Raw genomic sequence first — 25,059 nt, 5'->3', positions numbered from 1 at the left:
CTAAATATATATATATATATATATTAATCAAGCCAAATAGATAATGACCACACTTATTATTATTATTATTATCAAACAATATATAGATAGACACACACAAACAAAATGGTTGAGTGATAGCAGCTGAGTAGAATAGCATAGGTCTTACAACTTCAACGAATCAATAACATGTTCTTCATCTTCCCTATTCTCTCTCTATCTCTTGTTCCTCCATCTTCCCTCTTCTTTCTCTGTCTTTCTTCCCCCATTTTCAATTTTTTTTTTTTTGTGTTTTTTCGAAAGAAGCAATTCGGAACCGTTGCGTAACGGTGCGTAACAGGCTATTACGGTCGTTACGGCGCCGTTACGACCGCTATAGCAGCCGCTACGGCCGATACACCAGTGAATCTCAATCACAATACAAAAGCGGTTGTAACGGGTGGCGATAACTACCACAACCATTACGTAACGGCGTTACGTAATGGTTGCGGCCACTTTTTAAAACCTTGGTAGTAATAGTAAGTTCTCTTGTAAGAGCTTTTTGGTCCTTGCTTGTTCGAGGATAATTTAATGTCGTGTCTTGTAAATTAGCTATCTTGTGTTGGTATGTAATGTATCAAACTTTTTATAGCAGTGAAACAAACCAAGTTTTTGACCTTGTAGATAGATATCTGATAATTGAAGGAACCTCGAGTAGCATGTGTGTATGTACAACTACTAGTAGTAGTGATGATAAATTCAAATGTTGAAGCATTTTAGAGAATTTAGATTTATAGCAAACCAACCAATGAAGAAATGAAACCCGTATTGGCAATTTTTATACTACTACAATTTGGAGAAATGTCTTATAATTTAATTCAAAGATAAAGGTAGCAATTGATCAGCTGAGAATTTTTTGTTCTGCCAAATACTCCATCATGTTGCAAAGATGGACAATTACTTCTGTGGGGTTGAAAATTTCAATTCATTGTATTGACTATTTGCTTCAGAGTCTATTTTACTGAAATGATATTGTTGTGAAATAAAAATTATTTTGAATAGCCATTCTAAACTTTTTTTCTTTATGATTTCTCTTGCAGAGACCTTAGCTTTAACAAACTAAGTGGAGAAATTCCAAGCACCTTTAAGAATCTGAGCAATTTAACTTCCATGTAAGCCCTCTTTTCTTGTTTGGTTTTAGTTTAATTTTGTAATAAGGCAATACGGTTGAATATAGAGAGATAATAGAGATAGAAAAGAGAAAAGTAAGAACACAAAGGTTTAACAATATTGGCTTACATCCACACACACAAAGCCCTAAAGGGCTACACTATATCTTTCATTCATTCAACTTGATACTCTTGTTTACATGATACACCATATATATAGAGTGGGAGATATAATCAGATCTCTTCAGTTAGGAATTGAAATACATTAAAGATTCAAAAAGTGATAATAAGCATAAATCATGAGATCTTCATATATTCTAATATCTTCTATATCTTCTGATATCTTTGACAATAATCTTATCTCCAACACTCCCCCTCAAGTTGGAACACGGAATAGCTGAAGTGAAGTATCCAATTTGAACTTGAAAATAGTACGATCATTACAAATAGCTACAATGAAGTTGCCAAAAGATAACAACAATTGTAATAGCTCCCTTCAATGACGACTTCATTGAACACAGTAAGGAATTAACATCTTGGAATAGAGAAACATGCATTGAATCAATCATGATAGCAACAAGAGAAACCAACGGAGAAAGAGAAAATAACGAGGCCGAAGCAATGACAAATCACCACAAACAAAAAGGCCAAAAAACGGCATCCCACAAAGAATGCTATTGAACACACCAGTAGCCCAAAAATAAAAAAGAACTAAATATGTACTTACCACATCAGTGCAGGGACCCTAAAAGGATAGAGAAGTAGTTGGAAAACTCGACGTATCACAAAATAATGCTGTTGAACCCATTGGCAACCTCGAAATAAGTAAAAATCATATAGTTTGTTTACTACATCAGCAAACTAGTAATCAACTCAAGGAAGAGGGAAAAACACCCTGATAACAAAAAATATAGAGTGAGAGAGTTTTCTATAGAGAAACATGCCTAGGATTCAGTAGGTTCTGATACCAAGTTGAATTTGGTAACAAGGCAATAAGGTTGAATATAGAGAGATAATAGAGACAGAAAAGATAAAAGTAAGAACACAAACGTTTAACGTGGTTCGGCTAATATTGGCTTACATCCACACACACAAAGCCGTAAAGGGATACATCTTTCATTCACTCAACTTGTTGTTTACATGATACACCATATATATAGATTGAGAGATACGATCAAATCTTATCAATTAAGGAATTGAAATAAATCAAAGATACAAAAAATCATAGTAAGTATAAATCATGGGATCTTCATATGTTCTAATATCTTCCATATCTTCTGATATCTTTGACAATATAATCTTATCTTCATCAGTTTCCTTATGCCAAGTTTTGGATGCTGATTATCAAAAGGCACCAAAAATCAAATTCATTAAACGATGAACTTGAACATATTAGCTTGAAATTTATTGACTTAAATGAATGTTAGATTAACTCTTAGAGTCTTGGATATGAAACCAAGGAAGTTATTTGGGTATAAAGCCGGACAATCCTTTGGCCCAAAGAGTCTTCTCATGTGGTACTATTAGAAAGGAAGCAAGAAGTAGACAAGCAGGCACCTTGTAACCCTCTGGACTACTTGAAAAAGTATGTAACACGAGAATCCTGCTTTGCTTTGCAAAGAAGAAAAAGAAAAGGCTACTTTTTACCTCTAATATTTGACCATAGTTGTCAAATCGAGATTCGATTCGTGAATCGAAATGGAATTGTACCGAATCACGAATCGAATCGTGAATCATAAAGGTTCGGTCACATTTTTTAAATTACATAGAAAAATATATTTACATACTTAGATATTAAATACTAGTGGAAAACCTGTGCTATGCATGGTAAGAAATATTTGAAGTCATTAAAATACGTCAATAAAAAAAAGAAGAAAAAAGAAGAAGTTGTGCTTTACACTCATAATATTTGTTAATTATTATTTTAAATTTTAAATTTTAAAAATTGTAACTTTCCGTTTTAAAACTTTTTCATTAGGATTATGATATTTACCAATTGAGTGGGTTTGTTAGGGTATTGGCTTTTTTAGTAGTGTTTTGACTAAAATGTGAGATGAAAAAAATTGAGGTGTTTGCTAGTTTTGAAGTGTATCTACATTAAAAAAATTCAAATTCAAATTATGCTATAGTTATTAGTAAACTTTTATACTTAGCCTAAGTTTAGTTATTGATAAATTGTCTTGTTTAGTGCTCAAATCTCATGAGTTGCTTGGCATGTGTATTATTTATTTTTAATTAATACATATATTTTTCAATATTTTTAAAATCAAAGTAAAAAATGTATATTTTTTATATATTTATTAATTTGTTAAACTTAAAATAAAAATTTGAGCAAAATCTATTTTATTTTCATGTGGTATGGCTTGAAAGCACTTTACCTCCCGTCTTTTAAAAATAGCCATATGCCTCCCATGTAAGTTTAGACTAAAATGCAACTATTAACACCATTAACTATAGATGTGAAATGACTTTAATGCCCACAAACCTTATATTTTTTATTATCTTGTTTCTCTCTCATCTCCCATACATATAATTTATAATGTATAGTATTAATTCAATTAAATCACAGTTGATTATAAATTCTTAATTATTTATTGTAATTCTTAAATTTTTATTCTAATTTTAATTTAATTATATTTTAGATCACAACTAATCCAAAATATTTCACTATTTATTGTAATTACTAATTTTTTAATCTAATTTTAATTTAATTACATTTTATATCAATTCTTAATTCTTATTATTTTTATACTTTTAATTATATTTTATATTTTAGATCAATTCTTAACTATGTTATATTATATTATATTTTATTTATTTTGATTAACCTATTACTCAAAATTTAGGTTTGGACAAAATGAGGGTAAAATTATCTTTTTGTTGTATTCATTTCATTCTAATTTTTCAGAAAACAAAGCCCACTGTAAAAAATATTGTGTGTTACCTTTTGTTAGTTTGGATGGAAAAACTAACGGTAGTACTTTAGTCCAAAACAATATGGAGATTTTCTGGTTATATTTGAACTATAAGGGGTAAAGTGCTCCAGTCCTAAACCATAAGGGGGTAAAACGAATTTAACCCTAAAATTTTTATAGATTTATTCTTCAAATATGATTAATATCGATTATATGAAATTTGTAAACTTTAATTAATATATAATTACATTTGAAAAACCTATTATGGATCAAATCAAGCTAACCCATGGACTATGTTTTATCTAAGAATTAAGTCAAGAGTAGTGATATGGTACTTTGTAAAAATATTTGTTAATTATTATTTTTAACTTAATTTAAAAATTTAAAAATTTCCATTTATTTATTTTTTCAATGGGATTATGATATTTACTAATTTGATTGGGTTCGTTAGGAAAATGGCTTTTTTAGTGGCATTTTGGCTAAAATATGAGATGAAAACAAATGAAGTAATTATTATTTTTTAAGTGTATATAAATTAAATATATCTAAAAAAAATATTAATTAAAATAGTTAAAAAACTCATTAAAAAAAAAAATACAGATTTTGAAATTTTCAAACCAAACAAAGTGATTGAATTGGCAAACCTAAAATTCATAAAACAAATTAAACAAATTAATGAACTCAAGCGTGTTTAAAAATGCTTGCTTTCAAAATTTAGTGACAAAAAAAAAAAAGCAATAGACAAATGAAAAACATGACAAAGTTTTAAAATTATAATAGTATATAGATAGTATGTAGATAGATTCAAAAATTGATTTTACTTTCCAAATTAAAGTGATTTAATGATTATTACCATATGAACCAAATAATTAATTATTAATTACATTTGAAATACAATAACTGATGATTGAATGACATGTGTATTTATGTATTTTATAAATTAAAAAAATTATGTTGAGAGTTTCAAGCTCAAAGAGGGTAGAACGTTTTTGCTTATATTATATAATATCTAATAAATATGAAGTATTTAGACTTAAATCAATGAAAATATTGTTTTAAATGATGATCATGTGGTCTAAGTAAGAGGTTAACACAGGTTCACATGTTTACCACTTCTCTTTTTTCCTTTTAGATACTATTTGTTATCAACCATTCTTAATAAAGAAAGTAAATAAAGACAAACTTTCAATTTCCAACTTCCAAATAACAATAACTCAACAACAGTGTTTTTAACTTTTTACAAAGTTAAAAAAACCAAAATCTTCAATTTTTTTCAAAAATTTCACTTCCAAAAATTCATTTTGTAAATGCAAGTATTTAGATAAAATTGAATATGTAAACCTAGAATATTGTAGAGAGAGAGTTCATTTTTTTCCGCTAAGGTTTGAGTATTTGAGAATAAATAGGGAGGGAGAAAAGTCAAAAGATGACATATAGTAATCCTAAAGACCTTAAAAATGTTGTGTGAACCATTTTCCAATAATAAAAAATCAAAAAAGAAAGCCAAACATCGATTTAGTGAATCGAATCGATTCACAATTCACCGATTTACCTACGATTCATAGCTATTTGCAATTCACATAACCTGTTTGTATTGATTACCCACTGAATTGAATCGAATTGCACAATTCGAATCGTGAATCATACGATGCTAATAACAAAGTATTTGATTGTGTGAGAATAAAATTATTCGTACTTTGATGAAAATACGAATTGTTCTTTTGTGTGAGTTATGTAAGAGGAGGAATGCATTTTTTCTTTGAAAATTAAACTTGAAAATGTCACATTAAAATGAGTTAGCTGCTAACCATAGACCTTTTCTAGGACCTGCAATTGATTGAAATATAAGACCATTTGTGTTTCTATTTATTTGCCTGATCTATTTGGCTGTTTCTGTGCTCCAATTGTTCTCTCTGATAGCAGAGACAAAGCAGCATGGTCTCATTGATGGTGAACAGAGGAAGAGACGGTGGCTGGATTCCGGTAGTGAGGCAATGGAAAGGAGGTGGCGCACAAAGTAAGGAAGCACAACATGGTCTCATCACTGTCTTTGTGGACAACATCCCGTCAACTATGGATGCCAAAGCTCTGTACAAACTCTTCATCAAATTCGGGATTGTGAAGGATACTTACATTCCTTTCAAAAGAAGGAAAGTGACCAATTCAAGATTCGGGTTTGTGCGGTATAACTGTAGCATAGCAGCATCTGTCGCAATCCAAAAAGGAAATGGGCTCTTGGTGGATGACTCTATGCTAGAGGTCAAACTGGCTGCTTATGACAGAAATAGCAGAAGTGAACAGAGTAAGAAAAACCCTCAGCCTCCCAGAAGATTCTCGGATACGATCAATTCCAAGGGTAAAGATGCACTGGTAGGGCACAGATCTTTTGCTGAAGTCCTAAAGGGTGACACCTCTGCAGCGGAAGGTAACACAAACACAAACATAACCATAAAAGCCAAAGAAGAGGGCAATGGTTGGCTGTACGAAAGTGCTATTGTTAGATTCAACAATGAGCATTCCACTCACAACATCCTAACAGTCCTGGAGGAGAAAGGGATGGAGCAGATAGAAGTCAGAAAAGGAGGAGGTAGAGATGTAATTATCTCCTTTAACTCTACTAGTGCTCTGCAATCAAACATTGGCAAGATCAAAGAGTGGTTCAAGGACGTGAGCCAATCTGTGATGGAATGGAGGCCAGATTATCATCTGCAACAAGAGCGGTGTGTGTGGTTGAGATGCTATGGTATTCCCCTGCATCTTTGGAGTAGGGCTACTCTTAACAGCATTGGCAATATCTGGGGCACTATTCTCAGCATAGACGGTGACGTTTGTCACCCAAAATCCTTCTCTTATGCTACGATTAGAGTGGCTACCGTATGCATGGAGCTCATCAATAAAACTGTTACTCTAGAGTGTAAGGGCCATCCGCATCCCATCCTTGTTTGTGAAGACCATCTAGCCGATTCTAGTAGATTGCAGCCCTTCGGCATGAACGACTCCAGCCCCACTGAAACCTGCTTCAGTGATGAGGGTAGGATCCTTCCAGCAGCAGCGGCTTGGGTGAAGATTGATGGTGATGAGGTGGCAGAAAGGAGAGCCTTGATTGGTGGTGACCTGGCTTGCACAAATGAGGTTGTGCAGAGGAAGGTGCTTCCTGACAGTCACATAGCTGAAGAAGTGGGTACTGTTGTCGAGGAGACCCCATGTAAAGATGGTTCCAGCAGAGACAAAGCAGCATGCGTAGAGGGGTTTTCGATGGAGGGGTCAGAGCTAAATTCAAAAAGTAATGATGGCAAGTTCAGGTGTGCACAGCAAGCCTTCTCTTCTGATCATATTAGCAGGTATGATTTTAATAATGGTATTGGACCTGATATCAATTTGGACGAAAATTTGGCTAATGAACCTCTTACTAGTCTTGGGCCTAGCATTGGGCCTGGCATTAATTTGGAAGTTTTCTTGGCCCACTCTCCTAGTGGCCATGAAATTCTACCCCAGCCCATTGACTCTGATAATTTCAACCCTCCAAGTAATGGCATATTAGCCCATGTGCATTCTGTTAGTCCCCTTTCCAAGTCAAGACCTACTGGGCTATTACCCATGAACCTCACTCATTCGGCCAAAGCTAAAACCCCTATCCTTAATACAAAGTCTCTGCAGCCTGAAAAGAAAAAAGGGAAAAAGAAGGCTCATATAGAGGGCTTTACCAGCTTTGCTAGATTCCATGGCTATAGAACTGCAGCAGCTCACAAGCATTCATCTAAGTCAGTTATTTTCAGTCCAGCAGCTTCTGCTTTTGCTCAATCTGATCTATCTGATGGTAGCTCATCTTCGAACAATGATCTATTTGAGGAGGCCAAAGCCACTATACACTTGGGGAAATGCTTAGGCATCAACTACAATGGGAAAGAAGACACTGTGTTGAGCAAGATAATTGATTTAGAGCTTAAAGACAAGGATAGAATCTCTGATAAGGGGCAGGATCAGAAATAAGCTTCTGCTCAGGGGAGTCTTGAGCTAGCCATTTTGTTTATCTATGAAGCTATTATCTTGGAACATTAGGGGTTTGGGTAAATCTGAGAAGAAGGGAAGAATTAAAAGACTGCTTAAGGACAAGCATGTTGATATTGTTTTTTTCCAAGAAACCAAGCAAGCCGTGGACTCTGAAAATGTTGCTAGAAAGCTTTGGGGATGCAGAAATATGGACTTCATGTCTGTGGATCCTGTAGGCTCTGCTGGTGGACTTCTATGCATATGGGACCCTTCAGTGTTCCAATTATCTGGCTGCTGCTGCACTAGGAGGTATATATTACTTTCTGGCTCTTTGTATAATTCCTTTGATTGTGTTTTGATAAACATATATGCACCAAATAACCCCTCTGCTAGATCATCTTTTTGGGCGGGTATAGTCAAGCTTAAGGATCACTTTCCTGCACCTTGGTGCATGGGTGGAGACTTCAATGAAATTAGACATATAGGTGAGAGGGTTGGCTGCTCCAGGAGAGACATGGGGATGAAACATTTTAATGAGTTTATTGAGAAATGTGAGCTCCATAACTTACCTCTTCATGGTAGGAAATACACTTGGTGCAATGCCCAGGAAGCTGAGAAATGGAGCCGCATAGACAGAATACTCCTCAGCCCAGAATGGTTGATAAGTTTCAGAATGAAGTTATGGGGCCTGCCTCGACTAGTTTCTGATCACTGTCCTCTGCTGTTGATGGAAGATGAAAGAGACTGGGGTCCCAAGCCTTTCAAGTTTCTCAACGCCTGGACTCTCCATCCAAGTTTCTCTAAGTTCTTTGTTAACATTTGGAGCAGCACTACTGTTACAGGGTGGGCCGGATTCAGAATTGTTCAAAAATTAAAGCAGCTAAAGACAGAGTTAAAAAAATGGAATGTTGAAGTGTTTGGACATGTCACATCCAAACTCAAGGCTTTAGAGGCGGAATTGCATACATTAGACATCTTAGCAGAGGATGGACTCTTGGATGACTCTGGGAGGTCAAGAAGAAGAGTGGTCAGAGGTGAAATGTGGCATTTGCTCAGAATGGTGGAGTGGATTTGGCACCAAAAATCCAGATTGAACTGGACCCTAAATGGGGATAAGAATACTAGATTCTTCCATGTTTTTGCTAATACCAGACACAGTAGAAACATGATCAGCTCTATAGTAGTTAACGACGTGTCTTATGAGGATCCTAGCAGGGTTCAATTAGAGGTCTACCAACACTTCAAGAAGTTGTTTGCTGAGGATTGGGTCAAAAGACCCGTCTTGGGAGGGCCATTCAACACCATTGAGGCAGACTATGTTTCTCATCATCTGGTTGCAGAATTCAGTGAAGCTGAGGTGTTGGCTGCAATTAAGGATTGTAATAATAACAAAGCCCCAGGCCCCGATGGTTTCAATCTGTTGTGTTATCAGAAATTTTGGAAGACTATGAAGCCTGAGATCATGCAATTCTTTGCAGATTTCCACACAAATAGCAAACTGACTTATGGGATTAATAGTACTTTCATTAGTTTAATTCCTAAGTTGGAAAATCCCTCCGGCCTATCCGATTACAGACCCATTAGTCTTGTAAGCTCCATGTACAAAATTTTGGCAAAAGTGTTAACACATAGACTGAAGCCAGCTCTATCCTCAATTATTGGTGAAACTCAAACTGCTTTCATAGGTGGAAGAAACATCCTTGATGGGGTGTTCATTGCCAATGAAGTGGTAGATGGTTGGAAGAAGACCAACAAGAATGGTCTGATCTTAAAGCTAGATTTTGAAAAAGCTTTTGATTCGGTTAACTGGGAATTCTTGTTCTCTCTGCTATCTAGTTTTGGGTTTGGTAACAAATGAATCTCTTGGATGAAAACTTGTGTGTCTACAGTTAGGATTTCCATTCTTGTGAATGGTGCTCCAACTAAGGAATTCTCACCACAAAGAGGGCTAAGGCAGGGCGATCCGTTATCACCTTTCTTATTCAATATCGTGGCTGAGGGGTTAAACATTCTTTTGGTCAGAGCAATTAATCTTGGCATTCTTAGAGGTGTTCATGTCGGATCCAAAGATGTCCTCTTGTCTCACATACAATTTGCAGACGACTCAATTCTTTTTTCTGAGGCAGATTGGGATCAAATGGTACTTATCAAAAGAATCCTCAGGTGCTTTGAAATTCTATCTGGGCTTAGAATTAATTACCACAAAAGCGTGGTGTGCGGTGTCGGTGTGTCTGATACTTTATTGCTCTCCTTTGCACATCTTCTTAACTGCACATCTTCTTAACTGCAAAGTCCATAGCCTTCCTTTGAAATTTCTGGGTCTGCCTCTAGGTGCCAATCCTGGTAAAAAATCTACCTGGAAGCCCGTGATTGACAAGATCAGATCTAAACTCTCAGGGTGGAAGAGGAAACTGCTATCTTTTGCAGGTAGATTAACCCTAATCAAGTCTACTCTATCTAGTTTACCAGTCTACTTTCTTTCTTTGTTTAAGATGCCAGAAGGTGTGGCAAGAGAATTCGAAAAGATTGAGGCAGCTTTCTTATGGGGCAGTAATGATCTTAAAAGGAAAGTGCATTTAGTGAAATGGGGGGAGGTAACCAAAAGCTTGGACCAAGGGGGCCTGGGTATCAGAAGAATAAGAGATATGAATGCTTGTCTACTGCTCAAATGGTGGTGGAAATTTGGAACCCAAGTAAACTTTCTTTGGAGGAGAGCTATATGTAGCAAATACAATATTGATGAGGCTGGTTGGCATCCACCTTTAAAGTCCTCCTACAAACATTCTAGAGTTTGGAAGGACATATTATCTATTGGGATTCATAGCACAAATATTTACAATCTCTATATAGATAACTGCCAAATCCAAGTGGGGGATGGGAGTAGGATTAAATTTTGGCATGACAGATGGTGTGGCAGCTCTAGTCTCAAGTCTACTTTTCCCCTTCTCTTTAATCTCTCAACAGATAAAGAAGGCTCTCTACAACAATTCATGGCAAGAAAATCTAACCCAAACAATTGGAATTTTCCCACTAGGAGAGTGCTTTTCAGTTGGGAATTGGAACAAGAAGCTAACTTACTTGGTCTACTATCTTCAGCTCCATCTCTGTCAATCGGCAGGGCTGATCATCTTATCTGGGCTTCTGCATCTGCAAGTCCTGGTGTATTTTCCGTGTCCTTTCTCTACTCTGCCTCTAACTCTATCCTAGGGCCTCATTTTAACATTTGCAAGCATATTTGGAACGAGGCTGTCCCCCCTAAGGTTTCATTCTTTACTTGGCTGGCCTGGAAAAACAAAATCAAGACAGCAGTGTTTATGCACAGAATTGGCATCTTAGATGCTTCTGCTTCTCTCATCTGCCCATTTTGTCGTTCTGAACCTGAATCTGCTGTCCATATCTTGCTTCATTGCCCATTTTCTTGGTTGATTTGGTCATCTTCATTGCCCATTAGCATTGCAGGTTCAAGGCTAATGGATTGTGCTGGGTTTCTCTGGTGTTGAATGGATGCTGTGATGCTTGGGTGCTACTGTCAAATGGATGCTCGGTGAAGGAAGGGTGTGATCTGATCTGATCTACTGGTAAACCGGTGCTGCATGTCTAATTCAGTTTTGTGCTGCTGTGATGCTTGGGTGTTATTGCTTCTTTGTTTCGCTAAGTTTTTTGGTCTTCAGTCAGAGCATCTCTGTCTGGGGCTGGAGTGGACTGCCACTGTTTCGCTGCTGTTAATCACGTCTGGTGGGGTCTGCTATGTATGCTATGTCTTCGAGTAGTGTATGTTATATCTTCATATGGGGTCAGAGTATCTATTTGGTCTTCACAAGGCTACTGCTGATCTAGTTGGTTTTATCACAAGGCTGCTGTTGATCTCTTTGGTTTTTCTTATAGCAACACACTCAGCTAGTTAGTCCCTATTAGAGTTGCCTGATTGCTTGTTGTATGTTGCTGCTAATGGTTGGGTTGTTTAGGGGGCTGTTCTACCTTGGTTATGTGTTTTTCCTTTTTTTTTTTTTTTTTTTTTTTTTTTTTTCGTTGGTCCCTCACCAACTATGGGGTGCTAGCAAATGATAGGATGATCTCTTTGGTGCCAACCTAGTTGGGATCAATTTGCTCATTGTGATGCGTTGCACTCCCATGCCCTTTATTGATGTATTTAACTTGTTTCTTTGTACTTGTTTATTCATCAATAAAGTTTTATTTTGCCGATCAAAAAAAAAAAAAAAAAAAACCATAGACCTTTTCTTCATTCTCTTCTAGTTAATGGAAGAATGTCTTCCTCTCTAGAGGACAGGAAATATTAGTAACAGTCTGATTTCTACGGGCCAAAAATTGAATTTTCACTTCAAAATATCAAATCTGGATTTAAATTCATTTTTGTAATGTTCGAGGGTGCAAATGTCATGTGATCCATTTTGAAAAGCTCAAATTTTGTATGGCCCCCAGTACTTCGTGTGAGATTCTTGGCTGTATTTCTTGTCAAAATACTAATGCTCTAGTTGTGCAGAAATCTAAGTGCCCGGACTAATTGATGATATCGCTTTTGTTTAGTTATTTAACTGGTAACTTGCTCAATGGATCTGTGCCTACTTATTGGATGCTGGATAGTAGACTGAAGGTGTCAATGTAAGTTTCTCTTCCAAACCATTAATAAAGGTGTCAATGTTATGTAAAATTGTCCAATGTCATTCCTCATGCAATAAATCATTAATCTACTTGATTATTAGTTCTTTCCATGTTGGTTCTTGTGTGCTTTTGTTTGCATGATGTGTGAAACACTTGGGCCGAATGCGATTTGTGCCGGGCATGCCAGGATCGAATGCAATCCAATTGGAATAAAGCATGACTTCTAATCAAGATTGATTGTGTGTGATTAAGAGAATGGACCACTTGGTTTGGGTTTTGTCTCAATGAAGAGGACTGCTATAATTTTGTAACTGTGTGAAAATAAATGGAGTTGAAATGAGTGCTGGAAAATGAAGAAAATGGAACTTGCATTAACTGGTAATGAAATACAATTGAAATTGAACATGAATTGAAATTCAAAGATGAGTACGGGAATTAAAAATAAATAAATTGGATAATTGAAATGATACGAGTTGATCTTGAGTTGTGTTGGTGCTTGACCTTTTGCTTATTGCCACTTGACGTATTTATATAGCGTTCCATCCCACTAATAGCTAAAATCTTCTTTCTTACATTCTGCTCAATTGTAGGTCGATCAAACCATTCTAATTGCACTAAGTGGACAACCCTTGTCTCCCACCAACCTAACAATGTTATGGTCCCTAGTGCAAATCAAGATTGCTCATTGGATGGTGATACCACCACATGGTATCACCATTATGTGAGTGTAAATTCTTCATTTGTCATTACGATGTCAGTTGCAAGCTACAGTACTTTCCACATGGAGAAAAAAAAACCTCATTAACAATTTGGCTTCCAATGCCCTCGAACTTGGAACTTGATTATTCATTCATGCCACCATTCGGGAGGGAGGGGGGATGGAAAAAAAGAGCGAGATGGAAGTTTTCTAGCTAGAGTTCATTCCTTGATCCTTAGACAAACAACAGTTTTCTATTTTGCCCAAAAACCTATTTCCAAATTCCAATAGCATATTATACCACAAAAACGGTAATTTATCAAAAATAAATTAAAAGTTTGGGCCACATAAATAGTTAAATGCATAGATGGGTAAAATATTCTTCTAAGTTAGGGGTGTTGTGCTAATTTGTATGTTTAAATTGAAGAAGAAAATATGTCAAAATCTTGTGTACTTTATTGAAACATCTAATGTGTAATAAGTTTAGGCCCCTAACAGATCTTCTTATTTAGAACTTAGACTTTTCATTCAAGTTTATTTCCTTAATCTTCAAAATGCAAATAAAAATTGTGAGTTGGCACCTTCCAGCATGGGGTGAAAAAATTCTACCTTCCATTTTCTGTTGCACGATTACCCAAAACAAAAGAAAAATTGGCCGTCTCAATGTTAGAAGGCATCGATGCATCATAGGATTTTCCTTGATTGGAGTTGAAGATGTAGACGTTGTGCCACAATTAGACGAACAAATTAGCTACTAGATGCATCCCTTAAGACTCTTAACAACTGAGTGGAAATAAAACTCCCATTTTTTGGATTGTCAAATAATTACGGCTTTTACCCACACACACTGGGGGGGGGGGGGGGGTGTAAGAGAAAGAAAAAAAAAAAGGGCCAAGAAAACATGGTTCTTACTTTTATATTGCATTCAAGATAAGATGAATCGTAATGTGAATTCTGTGTGCAGCGATCTATCCTATAACAACTTAAGCTCATCAGGTGATTCATTTTGCGGAAGCCGACAAAGTAAATTGTAAGAATGCTTCTGTCCTACTTAATAACTACTACCATAATCTCTCAAAAAATTTGTGTATCCAGCTCAACTTTTCACTCTCTATTTTCTACAGGAACTTGTTTGGAAGCTCTTCAGAGGACAATGCTTCGTAAATTTCTGAAACTTTCATAATATTTTTTTGTTGTTTTCATAAATGATTTGGGCAGTGTTTCAGTTTATTTCTTTCTTATCTAACCTAAATTCTAATATAATATGTTGCTGACTGGTTCATGATCTCATGTTGTTCTGTCAGTGAAATTCTTGCCTGCCGTGGTTGTCTACGAAGTAAGTAGAAATATTATTTATTTCCTTGTGTTGATAGTTTGACAGTTATCATTGCCGTGGAAAGCATTTACCTGTTTTTAAGGCTTACACACTCGGGGATTGGAAACTGAAAATATGATGTTGGGGTTTCATTGGTCTTCTTTCCAGGTGTAGCTAGTGGATAAAAAATGGCAGCTTAAAGAAGATTTTTTTTAGAAAAAAATGTTTAGCTTCTTTTAGGTTAAAATCACAAATAAGGATAAAAATGTACTTGATTGTTTATTTTTTGGGGGCTTAAGGGGAGGGTGTTATCGAGTAATTCTTTCCTAGATCTCTTTGTTTGCTATATTTCTTTTTATTTCAAAGGTAAATAATCTGGTTATGTTTTTGTCTCAGATGTCTCTTCTTTCCATATAAATTGTGGTGGAAGTGATGTAGCTGTTGATGGAAAAACATATGAAAAAGATACAGATTCAGCTGGGTCTTCATGGTTTTTCATAAGCCCAACTAATTGGGCATTTAGCAGCACTGGTGACTTTGTGGAAGATAATCGCCCTTCAAAGACATACCACTGGACAAATACTTCGAGGCTCTCTATGAAGAATTCCGAGTTGTACATGAATGCACGGCTTTCTCCCCTATCCCTGACTTACTATGGTTTCTGTCTACTAAATGGAAACTACACAGTAAAGCTTCACTTTGCAGAGATCATGTTTACTGATGATGAAACATATTTTAGTGTTGGAAGACGAACATTTGATGTTCACATTCAGGTAACATTATACTTTCACACCCATAAAATTTGATGTAGAAAGGTTTCTCTTTCTCGTATTATATTTTTGTTGGTAACTCATGTTAAAGGAGATGATGTCCGTGTTACTGGCCATGGCCAACTATTTAGCATTCGATTTTTCATCGATTGCTATAAGAAATAATCATTATTAATTTTTTTTGGCAAGGTTAACATAATAGATCCCTGCCACAGTGAAATTTAAACAGTTGCCTTCTGCATACGGAGTTCATGTGTGATTGGATTAAATTGCTGCAGGGAAAGCGGGTGCTGGAGGATTTTAATATTGAGCATGCAGCAGGTGGGGTTGGTAAGGAAACCATACAAAATTTTACAGCAGAAGTGACGGAAAGCACATTAGATATACGGTTCTATTGGGCAGGAAGAGGGACAACTGCTATCCCTTTTAAGGGAGTATATGGTCCTCTCATTTCAGCCATTTCTGTGAATCGTAGTATGTTGTACAACTTCTACTACCTTGTTTTTTCTTGTGTTAATGATTTGGGATTGACCTCATCTGGCCACTACGATCTTAACAAATTTCACATTATTTCTTACATCATGCATCGATTGTAGTAAACCATAGAAAATGGAATTACATATTTATTATAATGAGTCTTTCTTTTCACTAAATGTTTAGTAAAGAAATGACCTCATTTTAAAGTATCAACCATAGTTACTAGGAAATCTCTTTGATGGAGGAACTTGTTCTATGAAAACTTGATTTTGGAAAGGAGACAAACCCGAACTTGTCATAAGCTCTTAGGAAATGTTGGAAAAACTTCCTGGAAACACTTTTATCATAACTTTTTTTATTTTTGCATGCATGCAAAGCTTATTTTTAACAACAATATTGTTCTTGCAAGTTTCTTCATATATTATTTAACATTAGTTTTTTAATCGAGTATGAAAGTAGTCAAAGGCTTTATATTGTTATTTCAAGGCTCCTAAAATATTTGCTTTTACATATTCTACTCGATCCTATATGACCTATCATTTCTAGTTTCCTATAATATTTTTTTGACCATTTTTCACAATTCTGTTTCCCGTATCTATTTCCCATAATTACAATTATGATTTCAACTATCAGCATTAGGTGATTACTCCTTTACCTTTATAAGTCTGATGATTTACAACATTGGATGTATTCATATCAGTGCTGTTTCTGGAGAGCCTTCTAAAATAGTTAGGCAAACCATAATACGAATAAATGGATTTTGATGATATTGAACTGTGAAAGGTTGAAAAAGAGGACAGTGCAATTGTTTTTATCACTTCTTTATGTTTGTTTTGATTACATTGCCAATGGAACAAATTTTCTTACAGGCAGCAAGATATCATTCTTCTATAAATAGAAATTGACATTTCAATTATTTTATTCAGGTCAAAATGTGGTCATTTTTTGTCGGCCTTCTCATCTTTGTTGGGGTTATTGTTGGATAGTTCCACATTCCAACTAAGCAAAATGATTTTACATTTATGTTTATTTACAATTGTTGGTTAATAAAAGTGATTCAAATTGTGGGAGTCCTTCTGAGTATTGACTTTTGAACAAGAGTAACCATGTGACTACATGGTAATGGAATTATTTTAGTTGTATCTTAGCCTTTATTGCAACGTCAAGCAAACTGGGAAACCAAAAAATGTAAGCATGAGGTTTTTCTGTACATTTAAAAATGTGAAGTTTAAAGAGAGAAAATGGATAATAAATTATTGTCCTTTTTCAATGTTGACTGTTTTTTGTTCACTTGGATCCCATTCATTAATCACCTTAACAATTTCATCTCGTTGGTGTATCTGTTTTCGGTTCATGTAGATTTTGATCCATCAGAGAATAGGAGTAATGCATCTGTATCAAGAAAGGGAAATACTATATCTACAGGCAGTATAGTTGGAATTGTGGCTGGAGTAGTATTTGCTATCTTCCTAATGCTGGGTATTCTTTGGTGGAAAGGATGTCTACAACACAATAATACGATGGAACATGGTAATTTTAAATCAACTATGGATAATTATGATAGTAATGACTATCATACTCACTATCAATGGTGTTCGTTTTTTTTTTTTTTTTGGTTGGGGGGGGGGGGGGATAAAAAATTCAATGTCTATTATGTTATTTACCCCAGAAAGCACATTATGTAGTTCAATAATTTTTATTGTCCAGACCTTTTTTTAGAATCCAAATGAGTGTTTGGTTCACTGAAATAAAGGTTGGAATGGAATTGTCATTTGATTAGAACATTCATTCCCTTGTTTGGTTCAGTAAAAAGGAAAGAAATGTACATTCCAAATTGACTCACCATTCACCAATTTAGGAGAATGGTCATTTCATTGGGAGGTCGATGAATAGCCATTCCATTCCTGCCCAAAATCATCAAGTATACCAAACACTACCTTAGGAATTTGGATTAATACAAAATTAGTTTGGTTTGCTCATTGTGGAAGTGCTTTATTTAGACAAAATTACGATGCCTAGGTCAAGTGGGACTTCTTGAGTCTCTTGACTTTATTGAATGCGCTTACTTATCTAGTTGAGCTTTTTCCACAGATCTAAAGGGTCTACACCTACATACTGGTTCATTTACCTTAAGGCAAATTAAAGCTGCCACAAAGAATTTTGATGTTGCTAATAAGGTTGGAGAGGGTGGTTTTGGTTCGGTGTACAAGGTATCTTGTGGTAGATTTACTTATTCCCTTGTGTTAATTGTAATTCAACTATTCGTAATTGACATTATTTTGAAATGAAGGGCCTTTTATTGGATGGCACTGTGATTGCTGTGAAACAGCTTTCTTCCAAATCAAAGCAAGGAAATCGTGAGTTTGTGAATGAGATAGGCATGATTTCTGCCTTACAACACCCTAATTTGGTAAAGCTCTATGGATGTTGCATTGAAGGAAATCAACTGTTGCTAGTATACGAGTACATGGAAAATAACAGCCTTGCTCGTGCTTTGTTTGGTAAATTTCAACCTCATGCTTCACTCTATTGCATGCTTTTGGTATCAGAAAATAAACACATATTTTAGCATATTAAGATTTTTGAGTTTTAATCATTTGGTGATCTGAAGGACCTGAAGAACACCGGTTAACACTAGACTGGCCAACTAGGAACAGGATCTGTATTGGTATTGCAAAAGGTTTGGCTTATCTACATGAAGAATCAAGATTGAAGATTGTCCACAGAGACATCAAGGCCACTAATGTGTTGCTTGATAAAAATCTTAATCCTAAGATATCTGACTTTGGTCTTGCAAAGCTTGATGAAGAAGAGAATACCCACATAAGCACTCGGATTGCGGGAACTTAGTAAGCTGTCAAATTATTATTTTTGTTAATGAATTATTTATATTATATTTTTGGTTGATAATGTTCTTGTTATTATCATTATTATGATTATTGTTGGTGCAACCAATGAATTCACTGCCTAAAGTTTCAAAAAAAAAAAAAAAAAAATTAGTATCATAATTTGTTTCCCCAGAAATCCTCAAAGGCAATGACCTAATGTTAGGTATGTCCTTGTGGAAATAAAGCAGTGCATATTATCGACTACATTGATAGAGGTATATACATGACAACATGTCACAAAAACAATGGTGATGTTTTATTTTGTATTTTGCAGTGGGTATATGGCACCTGAATACGCAATGTGGGGTTACTTAACTGACAAGGTAGATGTTTATAGTTTCGGAGTTGTGGCCTTAGAAATTGTCTTTGGGAGGAGTGCCACTGGTAGTTACAGGAGAAAGGAGGATTCCATTAATCTTCTTGAGTTGGTAACTTGTAAATCTTACTTTCTTTTGTATATTGTTTGTTGTTTTAATTATTTGCATTGGTAGAAGTATATCAAGGAAAATTTTCTTTGAAAAGCTTGTGTTTGCATGAAAAAGGAGGTCAATCCTTTATCAATAAGAAATATATTTATTCTTAAAGATGGAAAAAATTGACTTATTTGGTTAATTAATTCTTATTTGGATTTTCTTTGTATTTGAGTGGTCCTGTTCATAATTATAGAACATTTTAATATAGTAATTAGCTTTAATAAATAATTCCTTTAGTATAAAATGTGAGACTTCCTCATATTTCTTCATGTGTGGAAATTTTTAGGTTTTCTTGAAATAATAAAATAGAATGTGTTTTAGATATTGAATTTCTATATCAAAAGCTTGCAACTTTTCATTTTTCATTAAAACAAAACTGTCCTCTGTGTTTGTAGGCACTGGACTTAAAGGAAAAAGGGAATTTGATGGAGCTAGTGGATCCGAGGTTGGAATCAGATTTCAACAAAGAACAAGTGATGGTGATGCTTAATGTAGCTCTGCTATGCACTAGTGCCACAGCAGCAATCAGGCCTACAATGTCTTCAGTGGTAAGCATGCTAGAAGGCAAAGCTGAGGTTCAAAGTTTTTCAATTGATGGTATAGAGCCCGAGAAGACAGATAACCGGTTCCAATACAGCCCTGAAATGAGCACGAGTGACAGCCATAGCCACGGTATCTCAACTGACGGGCCATGGACTGACACCACATCCGCCTCTGATCTTTACCCACTCAAATTGAGTTCTCAGTGGCAAAAGAGAGATTGAAGTGTTTGTTACACATCCTCTCAATTGTTTTTGCATATGTATAGACATTGCTGTTGTATGTCCATTTGGTTATGTTTTTTTGACTACTATTTTTTTTTTCTCTTTACTTTCTTAGTGCATGAATCCATATGAATGCATGTCAGACTCTGTAATGCAAGAGTCGGTTATTTTAGAGTCTTTGTTTTTGGTCCGATGATCTATTTATTAGTATATGTCATGTAGCTTTTTCTTTTTTTTGGTTGGTGTTGTTGTTATTGTTGTGTCGTAGGCTGTTTGTTTTTGTTTTAGTTGAGGCTTATTTGAAGATGGTCTTGTGTTTGTGATGAATCTTGATCTGTATGGTTATATTATCAAAAACTATTGTATCATCTTTATGGTTATTGAAGTTCTTTTCTTAGCAAATGGCAATAATAATAATAATGAAATGCATGTAATTTACAAAAAATAAAAATTTAAACAATCTACAATATGTGTTGAAAAATACAAAAGCTGCTTGTTTTTCGATAAATATATTTTTAATAATAAATTTTTCATTTTTTAAGAGACAAACATAATAAAATGAAAAAAATATTATGATTATTGGACTGATTTAAGTTTTTTTATGAATGATATATATGGATAGTCTTATAAAATGAACAATTCAGATTATCAAAATATGACTCGTGGTTGGTCTTGTAGGCTTCTCAACTTCTCTCAAATTCATATTTGAACTTGAGAGAAATTTAACCTTAAGGCAATATATGACTTTATTTGGTTTTGATTGATTTTTTGAAAATTGAGTATTTTATTTTGTATTTTTAGTTTTTTTTTTAATATTTTAAGTAATTTTGTTTACGTTCTAAATGCACCTAACTTAAATATACTTAAAAAGTAAAATATTTGTGAAAAATATTTTAAAAAACCAATAAATGCACAAGAATATGAAAATATATTATTTTTGCATTCTTTTTATATTTTTGGTATTTAGTGAATTTTTAAAGTTCCTTTTTCATAAATACTTTTTAATTGTATTTATATTATGTGTATCTAAAAACTTTTTTTTAAATATTAAAAAAATTCATGACAACAAAATAAAAATACAAAAAATAAAAAGTTTAATTTTCAAAAATGAAGAATAAACCAATGGTGGAAATATGTTTAGAAATGATTTTTTTAAATTTTTTTATGAAAAGATATATAAAAAGTAGAATGAATAAAACGGAATTTCTGAATCTTGTATATGAGGTTGTGTTACATGTATCAATTAATGTACATACTAACCTACCAACTAGTGTTATACTATCATTACTGATCCCACTTATTATACAAAATACAAATATCTAAAACCTCTAAAATTATATATATCATCTATTAGTATATTAGTTAGTACATTAATTAATATATATAGCATTATTCTTTTATATGAGTTGAATTTTTTTAACTTTTTAATTAAAATGTAAATAAACGAGGCCCAAAGGTGCGGCGTGATCCATTTTTCAGTGCCATCGCATTCATCACCAGGTGTCGTGCGAAGCATGCTAACCGTCCCTTCTTTTCCAGCAAAAGGGAATTATTTTTTTTCTTTTTAAAAGTTTTATTATGAACACATAAATAATTGGAAATATATATATATATATATATATATATATATATATATATATATATATATATAATTGGTTGTACTTATCAATCTTTTAAAATTTTATTCATTTGAAAAACGTTGTATTTTTCATGTGATATTTTTTATCATTAGATACAAAAGAAATGAATTACACATATTTATTAATGATAAATTACATTAACCTCTTATGAGGTTTAGAAAAAATATGGCGACGTGATTAGTGTAAAGATAGAGATAACAGAGATAAAAATGTATATTTAAATGGAAAAAGAATACCAATATATTATTATTTGTTTTAATTTATTTGACTAATGAATTATTAATGAAAATTGAGCTATAAATGTTATGTGAATTAAAGTCTAATAGGAGGCTAATATAATTATGTCAAAATTTTGAAATTTATTGCATTTTTTTATGCATTAAGGGAGTTCAGTGTAATTTACCCATTTATTAAGGTTGACCTCACTATGTTAAAAGAATTTGGTGAAAAGTCTGTTTATATATAGTATATTCATTTATTAGCATAATATTCATGTCATGTATGAACGCTACATGTATTTTTCAGTTTTTAAAAATAAAATTTTGATTAATATCTTTAAATAAATATTTTTAAAATTTTAAATTATATAAGATTACAATTATAGTAGGATTTGTTTTTTTTTAAAAAAATAAATTTCAAATTAGATATAGATTAAATATATGTTAAATGTGGCTAGATTTTTTTTTTCTTTCTATATAAAGGATTTTAAAATTTGAAATTATAAATACAATTAAATGAGTCAACTCATATTATTACAGATTCTTTATCACATTTATAATCAATGAAAAATTTAAAATTTATGATATTGATTGTAAACGTATTTAATGAAATAATAATAAAAATATCAAAAAAATAGAAAGAATCAATAGTATAATTACAAATTTATTTTTTATAATTAAAAATTCAAAAAAATTTAAAAACTAAATTAGAACTCTAAGCTTTCATAGGGCAATAATGTTTTTGCATATATAATAGTATAAATAGTATAGATAATATAATAGTAGAGATATGTATTGTGTTTAGTTTTACAAAATAATACATAGATTTTTGGAGATTTTTTTTTAAGGTTTCTAGTATTAAGATTTTATAGTATAAAGAACACTCAATATTTTCATAATGTCTAAGGTCCCTCAACATCAATCCAGAGAAAATTCGATCTAGAGAATTTCTCTAGACAAATCACAGAAAAAATTTCAAATTTCTCTAGACACATCACAGAGAAAATTCCAAATTTCTTTAGACACATCGCAGAGAAAATTTTATACATCACCGACATCAAATTTCTCTGGACACATTACAGAGAAAATTTTGCACATCACCTATACCAAATTTCTCTGGACACATCACAGAGAAATTTTACAAATCTCCAACTCCAAATTTCTCTATATTTAAATCAGAGAAAATTGAAATTTCTCTGAGTTCAAACTAGAGAAATTTTTTTACTTTTCTTTTTCTTATTTCAACTTTTGTTTATTAACAATACTATTGTTGTTGACCATTACTCCATATCCAGTTTATGCAACCATTTATGTATAAACTAATATTTCTACAAAGCCCATTACAATGACATTAGAATTAAATATTCAAAAAATACAAGGACCAACCAATATTCCAATCTTTAGTGAGCATTTTGTGTTGTATGATTTTCTTACTTGGCTAGATCTGGATAAACTTGGTTGCCTTGATCTCGCACGTCTCTAAACATCGAAAGAATTGAGTTGAACCCTTCAAATGAAGCCTCGCCCAAGATCCACAGTAGCAAGTTACTAAACGAATTCATGGTCCCAGCTTTGTTCACAAATTTTTCTGGCTTTGTTCACATAGAATTGAAATTTCTCTGACTCTATTCACAGAGAATTCCTCTGACTTTGTTCACAAATTTCTCTGTATTTGTTCATAATTTTAAACCAAAGAAATTTTAGCACAATGATTTTAAGCCAGAGAAATTGTTTTAACCAAACCAGAGAAATTTTAATCAAACCAGAGAAATTGTGTTTGTTTACAATTTTAAACCAAGAAAATTGAGTACAACAAAAAACCAAATACCTTCTTCATTGAATAACAAAAATTCTCTCATTAGCATTTCATCAAACACCTTCTTTGCTGAATCCATGTCCCCAGCTTCCGAATACATCTTTTTATGTGGATTTCTTCATTAAATGTTGTATGAAGATTTTAAGATTTAGTTTATTGAGATTAACAATAAAGACAATGAAGAAGAAACAATGTGTTGGAAGGTATCTATCTCTTTCTGGAAACCCAGTTTTTGTTTTTACAACTGTTTGATTGCTGAGAAAGTATGAGAAAATGATTGCAAGTCTTTTGAATTTTGATGCTAGGGATTTCGTTAATTTCAAATTCAAGTATGCAGAAATCTTTAACTCAATCTCGAGTGTTATGGGAAAAAAAAAGGTGTTTCTCCTCCTAATTTGCCTTTGTTTAGTTTTGTAGCTACATGTGTTATATACACACACTTATAATAACATAACCAAATAAATGGAACCGTGTAAGAAATAAATGTGAATTTGTGTGTTGACAGTATATATTGGAAGCTTTTGTGATTTGCTTCCAAAATATTCTATGGACAAGGAAACTATAGATGCTTAAAGTGGCTCGATATTTGCATAAAGAAAATGTTGTTAGATTAAAGTTATTTGTGATTTGCTTTCAAAATATTCTATCTAGGTTTTGGAAACCATATTAAATGATGATATCCTGTCTTGCCAACAATCTTTACAATATCAGCAAACTAGTAAAAATACAAACAAATTTAGGACAAAATTGGTTAAGATAATTGGTTTTTATGAAATGAAACATTTTATAGACTTAAGCAAGCTTAGGAACAGATAAGATTCTCCTAGTTAATTGATTAGAATTTTTTGTGCGAAAAAATACATTAAGCCCCTCACCACACCACCTGACAAAATTGACTAGGAATCGCCTCTGGGATTTGTTGATGTCACCATCGGCTGAGCCTTTGCAAAGGAGTTTCCAAAGCTATTATATGTATGCATTGCATCTGAGCATGTGGATTCAACAAGATTAGATGTTTCTTTGTTTGTTTACTATGATTATTCAGATTTATAACTGTTGAGAAAATTGTAGGATTATAAATTTAGCTAACAAATTAACTTTTTAACTGTTCAATCTTTAATAAGGGTTTGTTTGGGATGCAGGTTGATTTTTTTGGCTATTTTAGCCTGGGACTAAAAAGCATATTTTGGGATAAGCTTTTGGTTTTTTTGACTTTTATGAGAGAAAAAATGAAATGATTATGGTTTAGATGTGACATTTTGTCTTATTAGGTTAAAAAATTTATTTTGTCTTTTTGTAACTATTTTATCCAAAAAACTCAATTTTAACTTATGCCAAACAAAAACTAA

General features: G+C 33.4%; 1 protein-coding gene across 18 annotated transcripts in view; it reads left to right on the top strand.

Annotated features, from left to right (window-relative positions):
* Window positions 1-20,404, top strand: part of LOC114290434 (putative leucine-rich repeat receptor-like serine/threonine-protein kinase At3g14840) — a 58,093-nt gene extending 37,689 nt beyond the window's left edge. For 10 of the 18 annotated variants that reach the window (XM_028234365.2, XM_028234360.2, XM_082884154.1 and 7 more), the window contains 13 exons: window positions 1,059-1,130; window positions 12,578-12,652; window positions 14,314-14,379; window positions 14,474-14,509; window positions 14,654-14,685; window positions 15,061-15,437; window positions 15,713-15,908; window positions 17,271-17,441; window positions 18,003-18,121; window positions 18,202-18,412; window positions 18,523-18,760; window positions 19,074-19,227; window positions 19,668-20,404. In XM_028234365.2, coding sequence (XP_028090166.2) covers window positions 1,059-1,130; window positions 12,578-12,652; window positions 14,314-14,379; window positions 14,474-14,509; window positions 14,654-14,685; window positions 15,061-15,437; window positions 15,713-15,908; window positions 17,271-17,441; window positions 18,003-18,121; window positions 18,202-18,412; window positions 18,523-18,760; window positions 19,074-19,227; window positions 19,668-20,036 — 2,116 coding nt within the window. In that variant the 3' untranslated portion in view covers window positions 20,037-20,404. Of the gene's footprint in view, window positions 1-1,058; window positions 1,131-6,003; window positions 7,384-12,577; window positions 12,653-14,313; window positions 14,380-14,473; window positions 14,510-14,653; window positions 14,686-15,060; window positions 15,438-15,712; window positions 15,909-17,270; window positions 17,442-18,002; window positions 18,122-18,201; window positions 18,413-18,522; window positions 18,761-19,073; window positions 19,235-19,667 lie in introns of those variants that run through there. The other 8 variants (XM_028234371.2, XM_028234414.2, XM_082884152.1 and 5 more) reach the window with 7 other exon arrangements.
* Window positions 20,405-25,059: the final 4,655 nt, after the last annotated feature.

The sequence above is a fragment of the Camellia sinensis genome, chromosome 8 (genome assembly GCF_055761805.1).
Source record: "Camellia sinensis isolate YWXY chromosome 8, ASM5576180v1, whole genome shotgun sequence".
Lineage (NCBI taxonomy): Eukaryota > Viridiplantae > Streptophyta > Magnoliopsida > Ericales > Theaceae > Camellia > Camellia sinensis.
Note: the sequence above shows the minus strand (reverse complement) of the source record. Positions and strands in the feature narration are given on the sequence as shown.